This window comes from Labeo rohita, chromosome 1 (assembly GCF_022985175.1).
Source record: "Labeo rohita strain BAU-BD-2019 chromosome 1, IGBB_LRoh.1.0, whole genome shotgun sequence".
In the NCBI taxonomy this organism is placed as follows: domain Eukaryota; kingdom Metazoa; phylum Chordata; class Actinopteri; order Cypriniformes; family Cyprinidae; genus Labeo; species Labeo rohita.
Window position 1 is genome coordinate 19,396,642 of NC_066869.1, and position 18,165 is coordinate 19,414,806.

Below are 18,165 nucleotides of genomic sequence, written 5' to 3' on the forward strand. Positions count from 1 at the left end.
TTACAACTGTAGTTTAACTCACAATGCTGAGTTTAAATCTTACAATTCTGAGTTTAAATCTCGCAGTTCTGATTTTTTTTCTTGCAATTCTGAGTTTAAATCTCGCTATTCTGAGTTTAAATCTCGCTATTCTGAGTTTAAATCTCGCTATTCTGAGTTTAAATCTCGCGATTCTGAGTTTAAATCTCGCAATTCTGAATTTAAATCTCACAAGGCTGAGTTTAAATCTCACAAGTCTGAGTTTAAATATCACAAGTCTGAGTTTAAATCTTGCAATTCTGAGTTTAAATCTCGCAATTCTAAGTTTAAATCTCGCGATTCTGAGTTTAAATCTCGCGATTCTGAGTTTAAATCTTGCGATTCTGAGTTTAAATCTCACAAGGCTGAGTTTAAATATCACAATTCTGAGTTTAAATCTTGCAATTCTGAATTTAAATCTTGCAATTCTGAATTTAAATCTCACAATTCTGATTTTTTTTCTTGCAATTCTGAGTTTAAATCTCACGATTCTGAGTTTAAATCTCGCAATTCTAAGTTTAAATCTCGCGATTCTGAGTTTAAATCTCGCGATTCTGAGTTTAAATCTTGCGATTCTGAGTTTAAATCTTGCGATTCTGAGTTTAAATCTCGCGATTCTGAGTTTAAATCTTGCGATTCTGAGTTTAAATCTCACAAGGCTGAGTTTAAATATCACAATTCTGAGTTTAAATCTTGCAATTCTGAATTTAAATCTCACAATTCTGATTTTTTTCTTGCAATTCTGAGTTTAAATCTCAATTCTGAGTTTAAATTTCACAATTCTGAGTTTAAATCTTGCAGTTCTGAGTTTTGAGTTTAAAGTTTGCAATTCTGAGTTTAAATCTTAGAATTATGAGATTTAAACTCAGCGTTGTAAGTTAAACTACAATTGTGAGTTTAAATCTTGCAATTCTGAGTTGAGTTCAAATCTCACAATGCTGAGTTTAAATCTTACAATTCTCACAATGCTGAGTTTAAATCTTACAATTCTGAGTTTAAATCTCGCTATTCTGAGTTTAAATCTCGCTATTCTGAGTTTAAATCTCGCGATTCTGAGTTTAAATCTCGCAATTCTGAATTTAAATCTCACAAGGCTGAGTTTAAATCTCACAAGTCTGAGTTTAAATATCACAAGTCTGAGTTTAAATCTTGCAATTCTGAGTTTAAATCTCGCAATTCTGATTTTTTTTTTTGCAATTCTGAGTTTAAATCTCACGATTCTGAGTTTAAATCTCACAATTCTGAGTTTAAATCTCGCGATTCTGAGTTTAAATCTCGCAATTCTGAGTTTAAATCTTGCGATTCTGAGTTTAAATCTCACAAGGCTGAGTTTAAATATCACAATTCTGAGTTTAAATCTTGCAATTCTGATTTTAAATCTCACAATTTTGATTTTTTTCTTGCAATTCTGAGTTTAAATCTCACAATTCTGATTTTAAATCTCACAATTCTGAGTTTAAATTTCTCAATTCTTAGTTTATATCTCACAATTCCGATTTTCACGTACAATTCTGAGTTTGTCTCACATTTCAGATTTTTTTCTCACGATTCTGAGCTTATATCTCGCAATTCCGCGAAGTTATCTTTCAGATCTAAGTTTATATCTTGATTCAGATTTTTTTCTCCGTATTGTGAGTTTGTCACCATTATGTCATGTTTTTTCTTGCGATTCTGCACTTTTGAGTTTGTTTGATTTTTCTCGCAATTCTGAGTTTTTTTTTTTTTTTTATTTAGTTTGTGTCGCAATGTATGCTCTTTTTCCTCAAAATTGCAAGAAATTTGATTTGTGAGATTTAAACTCACAATGCTGAGAGAAAAGTTTGTAATTTGAAATTTAGAATTGTAAGGCCAAAATGTAGCAATTACCTTTTTTAATTCCATGTTGGAATTAAATAAAAAATAAGCTTCCATACATATCTGATGTCACTTCCTGTGCAATCGACATGGATACCGTGCTCAAAATGATACGTTTGCAAGGTTGTGATAATGTTTGACATTCAATGCCTGTAATTGTTGTATGAGAAGAAAATGTGCTTTTTAATGATTATATTGCAAAAACTCGAACGGAAGTGAAACCGAGAAGGACGTCAACAAGACTTTGTATTTATGTATATTTTTTGGCAAAGGGACTCATCGTTGATGTTAAACCCCTTCAGCTCAAACATTTATGACAGATTTCTTTTTTTATTCTGCATTATTATGAACAGTTCATAGAGTTTTTGCAGGAAAACATGTTTTAAAAAAAAGTGGATAAAACAAATGTTTTCAATATTTAACAATTGATTGCATGTGTTTTCATTTATTGTTGTAAAGAAACATACAATATTATTTTTTGAAACATAACGTATGCTCACAATAGAAATACAAATCTATCAGTGTAAACCCCATGAGATTGATACAGATGAGCTGTTAGTAGACTCTTCATGGTATATTTCAATAACGAATAAGCCAATATAATATATATTTTGTTTATACGTTTTGTCCCGTTTCATGAGCTGAAATTCTTCCAGCTGTCACTTGATTGAGCTCATATATCCTGTTTTCTAGTTATTTAGGGTGTTCAGTATGTGCTGTAGGCTGTCTGTACTGAGCGGCTTTTCTTTTGCAGCAGTAGTCTTGTGATGCCATCGGTCAGATGACTAACCCGAAAGGAGAAACTCCGTTAGCTTAGCATGGGGAGGTTTAAACGCTGCACTTTCTGCTTTGGGCATTTTTCTCTTTGCTTCTATAATCGCTTCTCTCTCACACACACGAACACACGGATTTGCCTTTCAGACTCTTCATTTTGTAATAAAGAACACTGTACCTGAAGGACACTTTGTTGTGTGTGATTTGTGTATTTGTTTGTGCTTCCTGTGGGTCATAAGCTGCATTTATGACAGGGCTGAGAGAATATGTTTAGTGTAACCTTCATTTAGTCTGGTGTGTAAACAAATCATTTGACTCGGGGTAAAATCGTAATGTAGTATATTGAATTTGGAAAAAGTTGGGGTTTATTTAGTATTAGTTCTGGTCTGTTTTCTCTGGATTTGTTTGGTTTAGCATTTATGAATTACTGGAACACTTTTTGCATATTAAATGGCACAAACAAATAAAGTGAGGCAAGAATACACAGATTCAGAGGGGAAAAATAGAGACTTAAGATCATTTTAATATGGTAAATCTCTTAATAACATTAATTTAATGAAGATAATAAATGCATAACGTTAAAAGGATGGTTCACCAAAAATGAAAATTCTGTCATGAATTACTCACCGTCATGTGGTTCCAAACCCGTAAGACCTTCATTCATCTTCAGAACACAAATTAAGATATTTTTGATTAAAATACAAGAGCTTTCATGAATGCACATCAAAGACTGACACAGAAACTAAGAAACTGTCAAATAAAGCTATTTTTGTTTTATGTGCACAATACAAGTATTCTTGTAGCTTCATAAAATTTTTGGTTAAACCACTGATGTCACATGGACTATTTTAACAATGTCCTTACTACTTTTCTGGGTCTTGAATGTGTCGGTTGTGTTGCTATCTATGCAGGATCAGAAAGCTCTCGGATTTCATCAAAAATATCCTAATTTGTGCTCTGAAGATACACTGAAGGTCTTACAGGTTTGAAATGACATGAGGGTGAGTAATTAATGACAGATTTTTCATTTTTGGGTGAACTATCCCTTTAAATGTGTGTACATTTGGCCTTACATACAAAAATATATGCACTAAAATGTTTTGACATGCTTGGATAAATGAATAAATAACTGAGCACAAATAAACAAGTAAATAATGTACAATAAATAGATACAAATAAATTTTAAATTACTACTTAAAAAAATGTTTTTTTTTTTACTGATTTTTATTCTGGTCAAAAGAATTAACAGGAATTATATTTAAGTATATGGATCATTCAATAATTTAGTGTACAATTTTCTTAAGAAATATCATATTTTCCATTATGAGAATACATAGTATAATCTCAGATATATATATAGCACACCCTGTTTTTCAATCAGCTTTCACCACATTACATACACCTTATTTTTGCATTTATATCCCATAAATGACAGTTTTTGCAAAGTCCACTTTTTGAATTGAGTGGATCTTGAGTGAGTTCAAAATAATGTATAAAAATCAAGATTATCTATATATATATATATATATATATTTGTATTTATACCTAAGAAAAATAAACAAATGAACACATTATGGTAAATGTCCTTAAATATTTTCTATATTTGATCTTCAGTGACTTATAGTCATTACTTAATTTATTTTTTCTGACATGAATTGTATCCAAAATTATAGAATAATTTGTGTGTGTTTGTATGTGTCTGACACACACACGCATGTTACTATGACATGTTGGATAAGGTAATGCCAGATGTTATGCATGGAAATAGAGCTCTTCCACTGGGACATGCTTAACGTCGCTGATCCTCTTCTTTCTGATTTAAAACAAACAAACAAACAAAAAAACTATTTTTTGTATTTTCAGAGAAAAATATCAATGCTTACAATGCCACAAACATTATTAGCAGCTGAAGCACACAGGCAGGTATTCAAAAACCATAAACAGTTAATTATCAGTTGGTTCCATTTTGAATGCTGAATGTTCTATTAATGTGAGTAAATACAAGATTGTGAAAATTTAATATCGAATGTCTTGATGAAATAAAACCAAATGTATGGTTTGTGGATGTGCGAAGTCTGCGTTGAGTATGCTGTTCAATTAACTGCAAAGCAGTTGCAGTGTTTTACAACACAATTGCCACTAGATGACTCTAGTGTCCCAAAAACCTTTTCAAAGGTCAAAGAGACCCTGAGGTGCAGGGAGTGTGTCATTTATTCATCAGCACAAACACAGTTAATGAAATATAAATCAGAGTATTAACTAGCCAATGAGAATAAAGTTCAGCTGTCATCTTGTAATTGCATATCACCCTCTGCCAAAGCTCTTTTACTTACTCAGAGGTCTAGTTACCTATGACTAATTGCACTGGCTTCTCTGGGCCCAGAATTCTAGTGACACCACTGTGCTCATTAACAAAATTTGGTTTCATTTGCCAGTAAAAAATCTAAAAATCTTGTCTCTTCTATCTGATATAACACTACTGTAACTTGGTATAAACCAATCTGGACTAGCATCCGACTAGCATAAAACAGTCTGAATTAATAGCAGACCATTATCAATCAGTCTGGACCAGCACCAGACCATCATAAACCAGTCTGGACCATTATAAACCAGTTTAGACTGATATCCGACTACCATAAAACAGTCTAGATCAGTACCAGATCATTATCAACCAGTCTGGACCAGCATCCAACTAGCATAAAACAGTCTAAATCAGTACCAGACCATCATAAACCAGTCTGAACCAGTACAGAACCAGTAAAAACCAGTCTGGACTAGCATCCGACTAGCATAAAACAGTCTAGACCAGCACCAGACCATCATAAACCAGTCTGGACCAGCACAGAATCAGTTTAAACCAGTCTGAACTAGCATCCAACTAGCATAAAACAGTCTGGACCAGCGCAGAACCAGTATAAACCAGTCTGGACCAGCATCCAACTAGCATAAAACAGTCTGGACCAGTACCAGACCATCATAAATCAGTCTTGACCAGCACAGAACCAGTATAAACCAGTCTGGACCAGCATCCGACTAGCATAAAACAGTCTGGACCAGTACCAGACCATTACAAACCACAGTGGAAGTAAATTATTTTTATATACAATTTTTTTTGTTTTTACAGTTTCAACATTTGTGTAGGATCTAACAAGCATGAAAAAAATAAAATAATTTAAATAATAATAATAATAATAATTGCATTTTGTTAATACTTGCATTTATAAAATATAAAAACTTGGAAGTACATCCAAGGTCAAAGTTCAAAGGAAGAAATGTGGTTCAAATGTTCACATGGTGAGTTTCCCACCACATTAAAAAAGTTATTTCATTCATTTACCTTTCAGTAATTCAGTTGGTTTACACATTACAACAAAAGTCAAGTTGGATTTTATCATTACTAATAATGACAAAATGTTAATAAACACTTTGGGAATGACAACAGAATAATTTTTCAACCTTAAACATTTTGTCATTGAGGAAGTCTATTTTTTATATATGTATTTTTAGAATGTTATATACCTCCATTTGTTGCTGAATCCATGTGAGAGCTTCACTTGTGCTGGTGTAAATTCCTGGTTTGCTTTTTTGTCCACAGCTCTCAGCCCAGCTGGCTACCCCCACCAATGTCCACCCAGAGCCCTGACAGGCCAGCGGCCCTCCGCTGTCCCCCTACAGAGAGAGAAAACTAGGGGTTCAACAAAGGTGCAAAATACATTTAAGAGTGCTTGTTTTAATAATGGCTTTTGTAATTCATTGTGATTATATCCAGATGCAATACCTGACATGTTCCAGCACTACCCTCTGAAAATCCTGTACAGATGTTCCAGGAGGTCAGACCCTGTCTGCGGCAGTCTGTGCTCGAAAGTAACGGGACCTGAGCGGTATGTAGGGACACACTGGCCTCTCCTGCGCAATACATACACATGTGCATTCTGAAGAGTTGACTCAACCATTTGCATTTGCATAAGAAATACTTTTTTCTATTAAGCACCCTGTACTAACACCTGTTGGATTCATACTCACCACCATCCACTGTGGCTCCCCAGCCTGAGATTAAACACATCTGTCCATCCTCAAAGCTCTTGCCATAACTGGGCAAACAGATGGGTACTACTTGGTCTGGGAAAGAAGAAAAAGGAGATGTATGGTAGTAAAACTATGATTATATTCCTATTAAAAAAGTCTATTCATGACGAGGAGCATATTCTTACCACTGAAAGACAGAGGTAGTTTAAGTTTTATCAGCGCTATGTTGTAGCTTTGTCCTCCTGGCCTGTAGTTGGCATGGTAGATGATTTTCTCCACTGAGAGGGCTCCAGATCCACTCAATGGCTGGTCCGTTATCCCAGCATACACGGTCCATAACACTGGCTGAGAAAAGCTTTGAACAAAAAGAATCACAAATTTTGACCTTCATAAAGATACTGGACGAGTCCAGAGCTGGTATTAACAAGGCTGGATCAGATCAGCATAAACCAGTCGGGACCAGCACAGAACCAGAAGAAAACAGACTGGACCAGGAAAAACCAGACTGGATCAGCACAGAACCAGTATAAACCAGTCTAGACTGGTACCAGATCAGGATTTACTAAAAATAATAATAATAAAAAACAATTAGACCAGCATAAGCCTGTCTGGACCTGCACAGAAGCAGTGTAAACCAGTCTGGACAAGCACAGAACAAGGATAAATTAATCTGGAACACTACAGAAACAGCATGAATTAGTCTAAACCAGTACATAACTAGTGCAAACCAATCTGGACAATGTGACCAGCACTAGACTAGCATAAACCAGACTGAACCGGCACAAAATTAGTATAAACCAGCCATGGCCAGCTTAAACCAGCATAAATCAGTGTGCCCTAGCACAGAACCAGTATAAACCAGTCTAGACCAGCACAAAAATAGTATAAGGCAGTCTGAACTGGCACCAGACTATCATAAACCAATCTATACCAGCACGGAACTGGTATAAACTAGTCTGGACCAGACTCCAACTAGCATAAAAGAGTCTGGACCAGTGTCAGAACATTATAAACCAGTCTGAACCACCACAGAACCAGCTAAAACCAGTCTGAGCCACCACCAGACCATCACAAACCAGTCTGGACCTGCACAAAACCAGTCTGAAGTAGCATCCAACTAGCATAAAACAATCGGGACCAGCACAGAACAGGAATAAACCAATCTGTAATGGCATCTGCTATCGTCAAACAGTCTGTACCAGTACCAGACCATTATAAATCAGTCTGGACCAGCAAAGAACCAGTATTAATCAGTCTGGACTATCATCCGACTAGCATAAAACAGTCTGTACCAGTACCAGACCATTTTAAACCAGTCTGGACCAGCAAAGAACCAGTATTAATCAGTCTGGACTATCATCCGACTAGCATAAAACAGTCTGGACCAGTACCAGACCCATTATAAACCAGTCTGAACCACCAACAAAGCAATATAAATCCATCTGGACCAGCACAGAACCAGTACAAACCAGTCTAGACCAACACCTGATTAGCATAAACCAGTCTGGACTGGCACAGAACCAATATAAACCACTCTGGATCAATATTCAAATAGCATAAAACAGTCGGTACCAGCACAGAACCAGTAAAAGCCAGTTTAGACCAACACCAGATCACCATAAACTAGTCTGGACCAGCACAGAACCAGTATAAACCAGTCTGGACTAGCATTCAAATAGCATAAAACAGTCTGGACCAGAACCAGACCATTATAAACCATTCTGGACCAGCACAGAACCAGTACAAACCAGTCTGGACTAGCATCCAACTAGCATAAAACAGTCTGGACCAGTACTAGACCATTATAAACCAGTCTGGACCAGCACAGAACCAGTATAAACCAGTCTGGACCAGCATCCATCTACCATAAAACAGTAAGAACCAGTACCAGACCATTACAAACCAGTCTGGACCAGCACAGAACCAGTATAAACTAGTCTGGACCAGCATCCATCTAGTATAAAACAGTCTGGACCAGTACCAGGCCATTATAAACCAGTCTGGACCAGCATAGAACCAGTATAAACCAGTCTAGACCAACACCAGATTACCATAAACTAGGACCAGAACAAAACCAGCTTGGACTTCTTGCAGCAAGGATGACATGATTATATGAGTGGTGTGTGTGTCATACTCACCCATACACACAGTGTGCAGCAGTCAGAATCCAGCGCTCACTGATGACTGATCCTCCACACAGATGCTGGTTCTGGTAATGTAGGCTGACCTGCCACGGGACAAACCCAGGTCCTGACACACTCCCTCCTACAATACGACTGCGGACAGCTGGCCTGGAGCCACACTCTACACCACAACACACAAACTAGATCTGAGTGGAAAACTCACTAACACTGCAAAAGTCACCAGTGTTTTACAACAGCTGGTTATAGTTAATTAGTTAGGGAGTTCTGGGTGGTTTCTAAGTGTTTACTGACTAAACTAATACACAATATTGCAGCGATGAACTTTTATGACAGTTTCAGCAATTAGAGAATGTGTAACTGTTGTGCCGTTTATCTTTAATTTTAAAAAAGAAAAGAAAAAAAGAACTCACCTATACACTTGACAGCAGTCACTGTACCAGAACTGCACTGAGTCTTTCTGGAATAATAGAAAATACACTATTAGTGCCATCAATATCTTTCTACCAGTTACACACACAGTTAACGGTTTTCAGGTTTCATTTCTATGCTCCCATTTACCTTGTATTAAAAAACAAATCATCTCTATCTCATTTCCAGCATGGAGTTAAGCTTTTCTTTTTCAAGACAGAACTTAAAAGCACTTAAAACCCCCTCTCAGCTGCCGAGAACAAGGCCGTTCTGACGTTCATACTGTACATATGAAGCTAAGAAATCTCACAGCTTTGGGACTCAGAGAGTCCTGACTGCTTTATCAGGCACTACAGGCACTCCTGAACATCAATACATCTACAGAGGCTCTTTGGATGGTTTGGAGTCAGTATTGAACTATCTGCCATGTAATGCGTCAGTCACTGGGCTGATCTAATTTGACAGTCTTTGGCCTGAGTAACTCTTCCTCAGGCTTGAGTCAATTTGATTAAGATCTGAGAAAAAGTGACTGTAATGCTCATTTTAAGCTAAGAGAACAATCACACATGAAAAAAAAATGGCTCATGGCTCACTGAAATTGTTCAACTGTGACCTTAGTCTCAATGACTCCGAATGATTCACTGACTTGATGAGTCTGATTCAAATCACTTAAATGAATAGCTCACCCAAAAATGAAAATTGGCTGCAAATGTACTCAACCTAAGGCCATCCAAGATGTAGATGAGTTTGCTTCTTCATAGGAACAGATTTGAAGACATTTAGCATTACATCACTTGCTCACCATTGGAGTGAATGGGTGCCGTCAGAATGAGAGTTCAAACAGCTCATTAAAAAACACCACAACCATTAATAACTGTTTTGTGAAGCGAAAAGCTGCATGTTTGTAGGAAACCCATCCATTATCAGTGTGTTTTAACTTGAATTTGTCAGTTCTGGGCAAAATATGAGTCTATAATCGATAATAATGGTTCCTCTATCAAAAAAGTTCTGATGTTCTCTCACATCAAAATCCACCAACATGTTTGTTTAGGACTGTTTTGGACTGTTTCACTTGTAAAGTGTGCTGGATCTGTGCATACAGTATTTCTCTCCTGATTCAGAGAAGATTGCTTTTTCACTGGAGAAAGCGATATCATGGACTCATATTTTAGGAAGTCAAGAATTAAAATGAAAAACATCTTAATAATGGATTTGTTTATTACAAACACATTTCATTTAGTACTGCATTCAGAAGCTACAGAAGATACTTACATGTTTCCCAGAAGACAAAATTAGTTCAATTTACCCTGTTCTTCAAATTCCAAACGTTTTCACCCGCTGAGAAGGTTTACCTGAGGTATGAAGAGTTTTGGATCTTGAAGTTGTCTTGAAGTCCTGTTTGGTTGATATTAAGAGCCACTATATTGTTCTGAAACACTGCTTCAATGGAGGAGATGGGAACATCAGTAGAGCTCACGTAACTACAATCAGACAGAGGAGAACAAAAGAGCAATCACTAGTCAAATGACACAACTGGAAAATTGTTTGAATTGACTGTGAATTGGCTGTAAAGTCAAAACAATTACATTAAAGTTGAGTTCTTTCCCAATTATATCATTTTATAGTTATTCAATATTAAGGAGACATCATTTTTGACCAAAACAACTACTAAATTCAAGTGCCAAGATGCCAAATATTAAGAACAGACAGAAGACTGCAGATGTTAAATGTAACATCTTGACCTAGTTGAGGTGAAACAGTGTTTGCCGTGATGATTTTTCTTTCTTTCATTTAATGGCAGACTGATTTTAATTGGATTAACTATGCAGGTAATGAGGCCACCGGGAACAGAGGCACATTATTATTCGTAGACACCCACACAGTTCAAGAACACACACTCACACGAGCACACACACAAGGAACGTATCACCATATTTCTGTGTTTAAAAAGGGGAAATCCCTGATTTGCTGTGGGAAATGAATTTTCCTGAAATAGCAGGCATGGGAGATGATCATTTCGCCTCCGTTGTTAGTCAGCGGACATGAAGAGAATAATTGCAGACCCAGGATCTGAAGTTACAGAGATTACAGTCTGGATCTTTCACAACTGTCCCAGTGAGCAAGACACTGATGGCTGATACTGTAAATAGCAGAAGCCTATGAAAACTGCACAAAATGTGTGTTTTCAAACTAAACTATACCACAGAATGAAAAGTTCAATTGTGAAATCTTTTTACATTTTATATATTCCCCAAGACCCACCAGGGGGCTTTAGCAAACTGGTTTGTTCTGGTTCTTTGTTGGTCTAGACTGTTTATGGTGATCTGGTGTTAGTCTAGATTGGTTTGTACTGGCTCTGTGCTGGTCCATACGGGTTTATATTGGTCTGGTACTGGTCCAGACTGTTTTATGATAGTCAGATGCTAGTCCAGACTGGTTTATAATGGTCTGGTTCTGGTCCAGACTGTTTTATGATAGTTAGATGCTAGTTCAGACTGGTATATACTAGTTCTGTGCTGGTCCAAATGGGGTTATATTTGTCTGGTGCTGGTTCTGACTGGTTTATAATGGGTCTGTGATGGTCTAGGCTGGTTAATATGGTCTGATGCTGATCCCAACTGGTTTATAATGGGCCTGTTATTGTCTAGGCTGGTTAATATGGTCTAATGATAATGAATAATGGTATGCAAGTCCAGACTGGTTTATAATGGTCTGGTTCTGGTCCAGACGGGTTTATATTTGTCTGGTGCTGGTTCAGACTGGTTCATAATAAGTCTGTGATAGTCCAGACTGGTTTTTAATGCTCTGGTCTGGTCCAGACTGTTTTATGATAGCCAGATGCTAGTTCAGACTGGTTTATACTGGTTTCATGCTGGTCCAGACTGATTTATAATGGTCTGGTACTCATCCAGACTGTTTTGTGTTAGCGAAATGCTAGTTCAGACTGGTTTATAATGGTTCTGTGCTGGTCCAGACTGGTTTATAATGGTCTGGTACTGGTCCAGACTGTTGTATGATAGCCAGATGCTAGTTCAGACTGGTTTATACTGGTTCTGTGCTGGTCCAGACCGATTTATAATGGTCTGGTACTGGTTCAGACTGTTTTATGCTATCTAGATGCTAGTTCAGACAGATTTATACATATTAAATTATTTTAAATTTAATTTGTTGATACTATTTAAATTTATTGAGGAGAAATGTTATAGCGTCGTATAACGGAAAACACTGCTGCATGCATTAAATTATTATTTTTTGTACGTTTGGGGCTCTGGTGTGCCAAATTTGTCTTGTTATGATTAAACACCAGAGAAATATATTTGCCTAATTGGGGGAGCCTTCAAATATAATGTAAAATGCAATCCATCTGCTCAACATTTACATTAGAAAGATTCTGCATAGTACATTGTAATTCTTTGTACCTGTTATATCCCAGTTGTCTGCAGGCTACAGAGCCCAAGTGAGAATCCCAGCCTTCAGAGCACACAGTCCTCCATGAGCCCCTACTGAACACTTGGAGCACAGAGCTCCTGCCACTCACACGCACTGACAGAAAGACAGACAGAGAGATGTTGTGAGGATTCTGAAACAATAAATAGGATCAACAGGATCAATTGTTGATTTGAAGGTCAAGAAGAGACAGCTAGGATCAACCCACCACAGTTAAGCTCATCTTCTCCATTTCCACAGTCCTCAACTCCATCACACACAGCATTTCTGCTTATACACTGAACTGATGACAAACAGCGAAACTTTCCTGAGCAACTCTTCAGACCCACTGGAGAAAAAGAGATCAAATGCATAATGGTGACACACACACACACACACTGTCTAAAACAAGTTAAAACAACCATCTGTTAGCATCGAGCTGTCGTCATTGAGCAGGGTGGAGCTCATTAAACATTTACAGTTCCCACTGCTCAGGATGAGTTTCATTAGTAAAGAGGACACTTACTCACCTTCACACACATACATTTTTTTGCCATGGTGGGGACTTTCTTTTGACTTCTCTTGTCTGTTATGGAGCTAATAATAATTTTTTTCCACTAAGCCTATACCTGACCCTCACAAAAACCTTTCTGCATTTTTTCATTAAGACATTGTTTAATTTGTCAGGTTTAGGCAAATCCACCAAAACACAGGTTAAAATATTTGTGTATTTAGAATCAATCCACCTTATTTTTCCCATAAGAGCGGGCACAGTCACCATAAATTTTATGGGTCTGGCTTCTGGTCTCATTTGCGTCCAGTTATTTTTAGCTTTACAAAACAGCTCATTTTGCTGCTTAATATTGCAAATTGGTGTGTCTTACTTTAACGTATTATTTTAATTATGAGCGCACTGGTTTGTAGTACAAACAGTTTTATTGTTTACTGCACATTGTTATTCTTCTCGTTATTTCCCTATAGCGGCTAATGAACCAGAAGTCTCGTACACAGGCTTCGTTGAAGAATAAGGTGGATAGGATTTGTTTTTTTTTTAAAGGAGCCTCTCATAAGAAGCCTTTTATAAGAAAACACACAACACTCACCTCCCAAACCAATTCCTAGAATTAGAATCAAGACTATAAGCAAGCCCAAGATGATGAGCAGAGCCAGCAATCTGCGAGACACATACGGCCAACACAAAGACTTCAAGTCTGACAGTCTTTCTCCTGAGAGAGAGAGGGAAAGAGACGGGTGAATTAAATCAGTCTGCTGAAGGCCAGTGCTGCCAGCCGAGTAAGACTGATTAGATCACTTTTAGCACTTCAAGTATCTCTCTGTCCTCTAACCCCTGTGTAACTGGCCGTGTAAACCACACGCTGAAGCCATTTCAGATTGTACTTACACACCAAGAAAGCGAGAAACCTGCTTACCATTCAAGAAGGGCTGGACCTTGATAACGGGCACACCTGGGCTGGGTGGGATCTGAATGTTATGGACTTTATACACAGGCAGTGGAGCCGACGCTACGGCGGGCAGCTCAACGGGGACGTGAGGGTCCTGCGAGTCTGGGTCGTAGAAGTGACTCGAATGGCTGTTTTGACTGCTGAAGGAGCTCACGTTAAATGTGGTGGGCGTCTCGACAACAGGAAGATCCTCCTCTGTGACAGAGACCAACTCAAGGGCACCAGATTCAGTGCCATCCTCTACTGCATCCTGAGAATGTATGAGAACAATGACAAATAAGAGACTCTTTTAAATTATATCAAAGTATACCAGTCAAAAGTTTGTAATAATAGAGGGTTTACACTTGGTCAGTCACCCGGATGTGCGGGCATATTGGCGATAGTCCGCTGTAAACAACAGCATGGATTGCACGGTTAATGTACTACTGAATACGTTGTTTTGCTAATTTATGTTGTCTAAACCACGGAAAAATGTGTGGAAGTTGCTAAATCATACTGCGTAGGACTTAGTACGCAGGAAAGCGCAATATTTTGGCAAACTAAAGTTAATAGGTGGTAAAGATCCGTACGAGTAGTATTAATTACGAAATTAGCCTAATATTTCATCTACCTGACTGGAAATGATAAGAACAAACACGGATGTTGTCAAGATTCTTGCCCTGGAAATCCTGGTTCAGTTTGGCCAACCACAAATGCCTTTTTGTTTCGCTCTCTTCTCCTTGATTTGTTATAACTTTTGTCAGTCTATAGTACTCCAAATGTTTTTCTCGAGTCCGACCGATTAGTACAGCCCAAAACAAGACGATATTTGACCATTTTCAGCAGCAATAATAAGCAAAATATGCAAGTTTTGTTCAGTTCAGTGACATTGTTTACATTTAGGGCTGCCAATATGGCCGACTGATGACGCGTCGTGAAAACACTCTATTACGGTAAAATAATCGTATAATCGGTCTGAAAGATTGCTTTATTTTAAAATAAAATAGACTCCTTTCAAAACATAAAAAATCTCAATCATTCCAAACTTTTATATTTTTATATATTTATTAATAAATTGTTAATGATGTTTTTGGTAATGCTTAAAGTAAAAAAAAAAAAAAGTAAAGAAAAAGTCTTGTTAAAGGCTTAAATCCTTGAAAAAAAGAAATCTTGCCATAATATGAAGTTAGCCTATTTTGTTTTGAAATAGCATCCACAAAATCAAACTCAGTTTATAGTGTAAGTCACATGTAGGAAGCCATTTTGCTCTGACTAAAAAAAAAACAGACAGTCAGAAACACCACATAGATAGATAGATAGATAGATAGATAGATAGATACTGGAAAAACATATGTTTGAAAGCTTAATCACCATGTTGTACATGCGGATATATTCATGGTTTAATGACAAAAAAGAGAGCACATGATGGAAAGTGTGACACCTGAGGATATGTTGGAGCTGCTGTGATAGACTCACCTTGTCAACCCCGATATAATTAAAAAGTGTCTGAAACACAAGGACACCCGCAAACAGTCTGACATGAAATACTGCTGGTCATGCTTCCTTACCCTCTCCTGTCGGCTTCCTCCCTGTGAAACTGGCCGCTCCGTCTCTCCTGTTGTCTGGGACGAAGCCATGGCTCTGCTCTCGTCCTCTCATCTTCACTCCATCTTGGATGACACTGACACCGATCCACTTAGGAAGTAAAAAAGTGATACAGGGAATCCAAGGCCCTCGGTCTGTTTAATCCTTGTCAGAAAGAATGAAGAATGAATTTTTCTCAGCGAGTCCAAATCCAAGTAACCGCCTGTGAAATTAGCTTTTGAGAAATGAAGGGGCTAATTTGAAGGTGACTAACTAGAGAGCTACAGATCTGTCCTTCTGAGTGACTTCGTATCTTATTCTTGTTCCCCTCTCTCTGCCACACCTGCTCTTGAGCTCATAGTGACACCTGAGCAGGTGTGCAGCAGTGTTTTGTCATGTCACTACAGCTGTGGATCAGGTAATGCTGGACAGTCTCAGCTTCTGAGGTCCGGTTACATTGGAAGGTCAGGCAGGAGCGCCAAGCACGAAAAGGTCATCAGTCTTTAGGCTGTTCCCTAATTGAACCTCCAGGGCCCATAATTATATTCATTGAGGACCTTGCCGTTTCTAGATATGCTATTAGAAAAATAAAAATAAATAAAAAAGATTAAAATACAATTCAGAAACAGCTTTTATGATGAACATAAAGTGTTTTTAGTTTCTAGTTTTAGTATTTTATGGGGCGTGAAGTAAAAAAAACAAAGCAGGTGTTCAGAGATTGTAATGTAGAAAAAAAAAGTATTGCTAATAGACTGAAATTCTTACAAAAAAGATTCAAATACAATTCAAAAACAGCTTTTATTATGAACATAAATTATTTCTAGTTTCTGAAAAATAGTTTTGATATTTTTATGGGGCGTGACGTAAAAAGCAACAGGTGTTCAGAGACCAATAAAGAAAAAAGTAATGTTAATAGACTGAAATTCTTAAAAAAAAGATTCAAATACAAGTCAAAAACAGCTTTTATTACAAAGATAAATTATTTCTAGTTTCTGAAAAATAGTTTTGATATTTTTATGGGGTGTTCACCAATAAAGAAAAAAAGTAAAAAGACTGAAATTCAAAAAAGGTGTTTTATTACAAAGATAAATTATTTCTAGTTTCTATTTTTATGGGGTGTAACGTAAAAAACAACAGGTGTTCAGAGACTAATAAAGGAAAAAAGTATTGTTAATAGACTGAAATTCTTCAAAAAAAGATTCAAATACAATTCAAAAACAGCTTTTATTATGAATATAAAATATTTTTAGTTTTTGGAAAATAGTTTTCCTATTTTTATGGAGTGGGAATTGGAAAAAACAGGTGTTCAGAGATTGTAAAAAGAAAAGAAAAGGTATTGTTAATAGACCGAAATTCTTTAAAAAAAAAAAAAGATCCAAATACAATTCAAAAACAGCTTTTATTATGAATGTAAAATATTTTTAGTTTCTGCAAAATAGTTTTGCTATTTTTATGGGGTGTAAAATTAAAAAACAGGTATTCAGAGATTGTAAAAAAAGAAAAGAAAATGTATTGTTAATAGACTGAAATTTAAAAAATAATAAATAAATAAATAAAAAAAAAGATGGTGAAAATATCCACAATTCAATATAGACACTGGAGTTTATAGATATTATATATTATTATATTTTTTCCCCCAAAATTCACAACCCTCTTTAACGATTAACATGATAAACATTTTTTGTGGGCTTAAAGTAGCCTAAAATATATCAGATAATAATGAAAAACCCACAATTTTGTTCATTTTGCTCACAATTTTGTTCAAAGAGTTTTGCCGTGTATTTTTTATGGAATAAAATAAAATGCAATTCAAAAGTAAAATCTAATTAAAAACAATTATATATTCAGATATTTTAAAAAAAATATTTTTTAAAACATTTTGAAAACAGAGAGAGAGAGAGAGAGAAAATAGAGTAAAATGTATAGATTGTAAAAAAAAAAAAATTGTTAAAAGACTGCAATTGTTTGGCATCATCTATTACTGTTTAGCATTATATAAACAAGCGGTGCTATTAGCAATAAATATCCACCCAATCAAAGCCAGTGTTTGTTGTAAAGCAATAAAAGCTATTTTATTGTGACAAGGAACCCAGGCTGACAGAAACCCCTAAATAAATGAATGAATGAATGTAAGATTAATTATTAAATTGTATACTCAATCATATTCAACGTCTAATGAAATATGGTTTAGCGCTTTTAACTTCATCGTCATTAAATCAACAAATCATTGGATTTGTTCACGGTATTCATTATATGGGTGACACAGTTAACAACACAGTGTGTCAAAGCGAGTATCATTACATCGGTCTAATACTGAGAACCCTTGTTAGTTTTCCATCATGCTGTGAGAGCTGTATCTAGTGTCGTGGTGTCCTTTTTTTACGCGGTCAGTTAATGTGTGTATTTGGTACAAAAGAACATACACGCATGCAATGTCGCTTTCCCAGCAGCAGATGCCACTGAAGGGCTTCAATGCGTCACGCATCTGC

General features: G+C 36.5%; 1 protein-coding gene across 1 annotated transcript; it reads right to left on the reverse strand.

Annotated features, from left to right (window-relative positions):
* Window positions 1-3,842: 3,842 nt before the first annotated feature.
* On the reverse strand, window positions 3,843-15,928 carry LOC127169382 (transmembrane protease serine 3). The gene is made up of 13 exons (XM_051116730.1): window positions 15,661-15,928; window positions 14,081-14,363; window positions 13,754-13,876; window positions 12,880-12,999; window positions 12,644-12,767; window positions 10,577-10,705; window positions 9,227-9,273; window positions 8,811-8,976; window positions 6,858-7,027; window positions 6,670-6,765; window positions 6,425-6,552; window positions 6,166-6,315; window positions 3,843-4,459 (listed from the first exon to the last, which is right to left on the reverse strand). The coding sequence occupies exons 1-13, from the start codon at window positions 15,727-15,729 to the stop codon at window positions 4,436-4,438; spliced, it is 1,629 nt and encodes a 542-aa protein (XP_050972687.1). The 5' UTR covers window positions 15,730-15,928; the 3' UTR covers window positions 3,843-4,435.
* Between the last annotated feature and the right edge of the window lie 2,237 nt (window positions 15,929-18,165).

Coding starts and splice junctions, on each gene's coding strand:
- LOC127169382 (XM_051116730.1), bottom strand. CDS start 15,729: ATGGCTTCGTCCCAGACAACAGGAGAGACGGAGCGGCCAGTTTCACAG. Junction 13,000..13,753: donor TCTAGGAATTGGTTTGGGAG/GTGAGTGTTGTG, acceptor CTTTTTCTCCAG/TGGGTCTGAAGAGTTGCTCA. Junction 6,316..6,424: donor GTAGTGCTGGAACATGTCAG/GTATTGCATCTG, acceptor CTCTCTCTGTAG/GGGGACAGCGGAGGGCCGCT.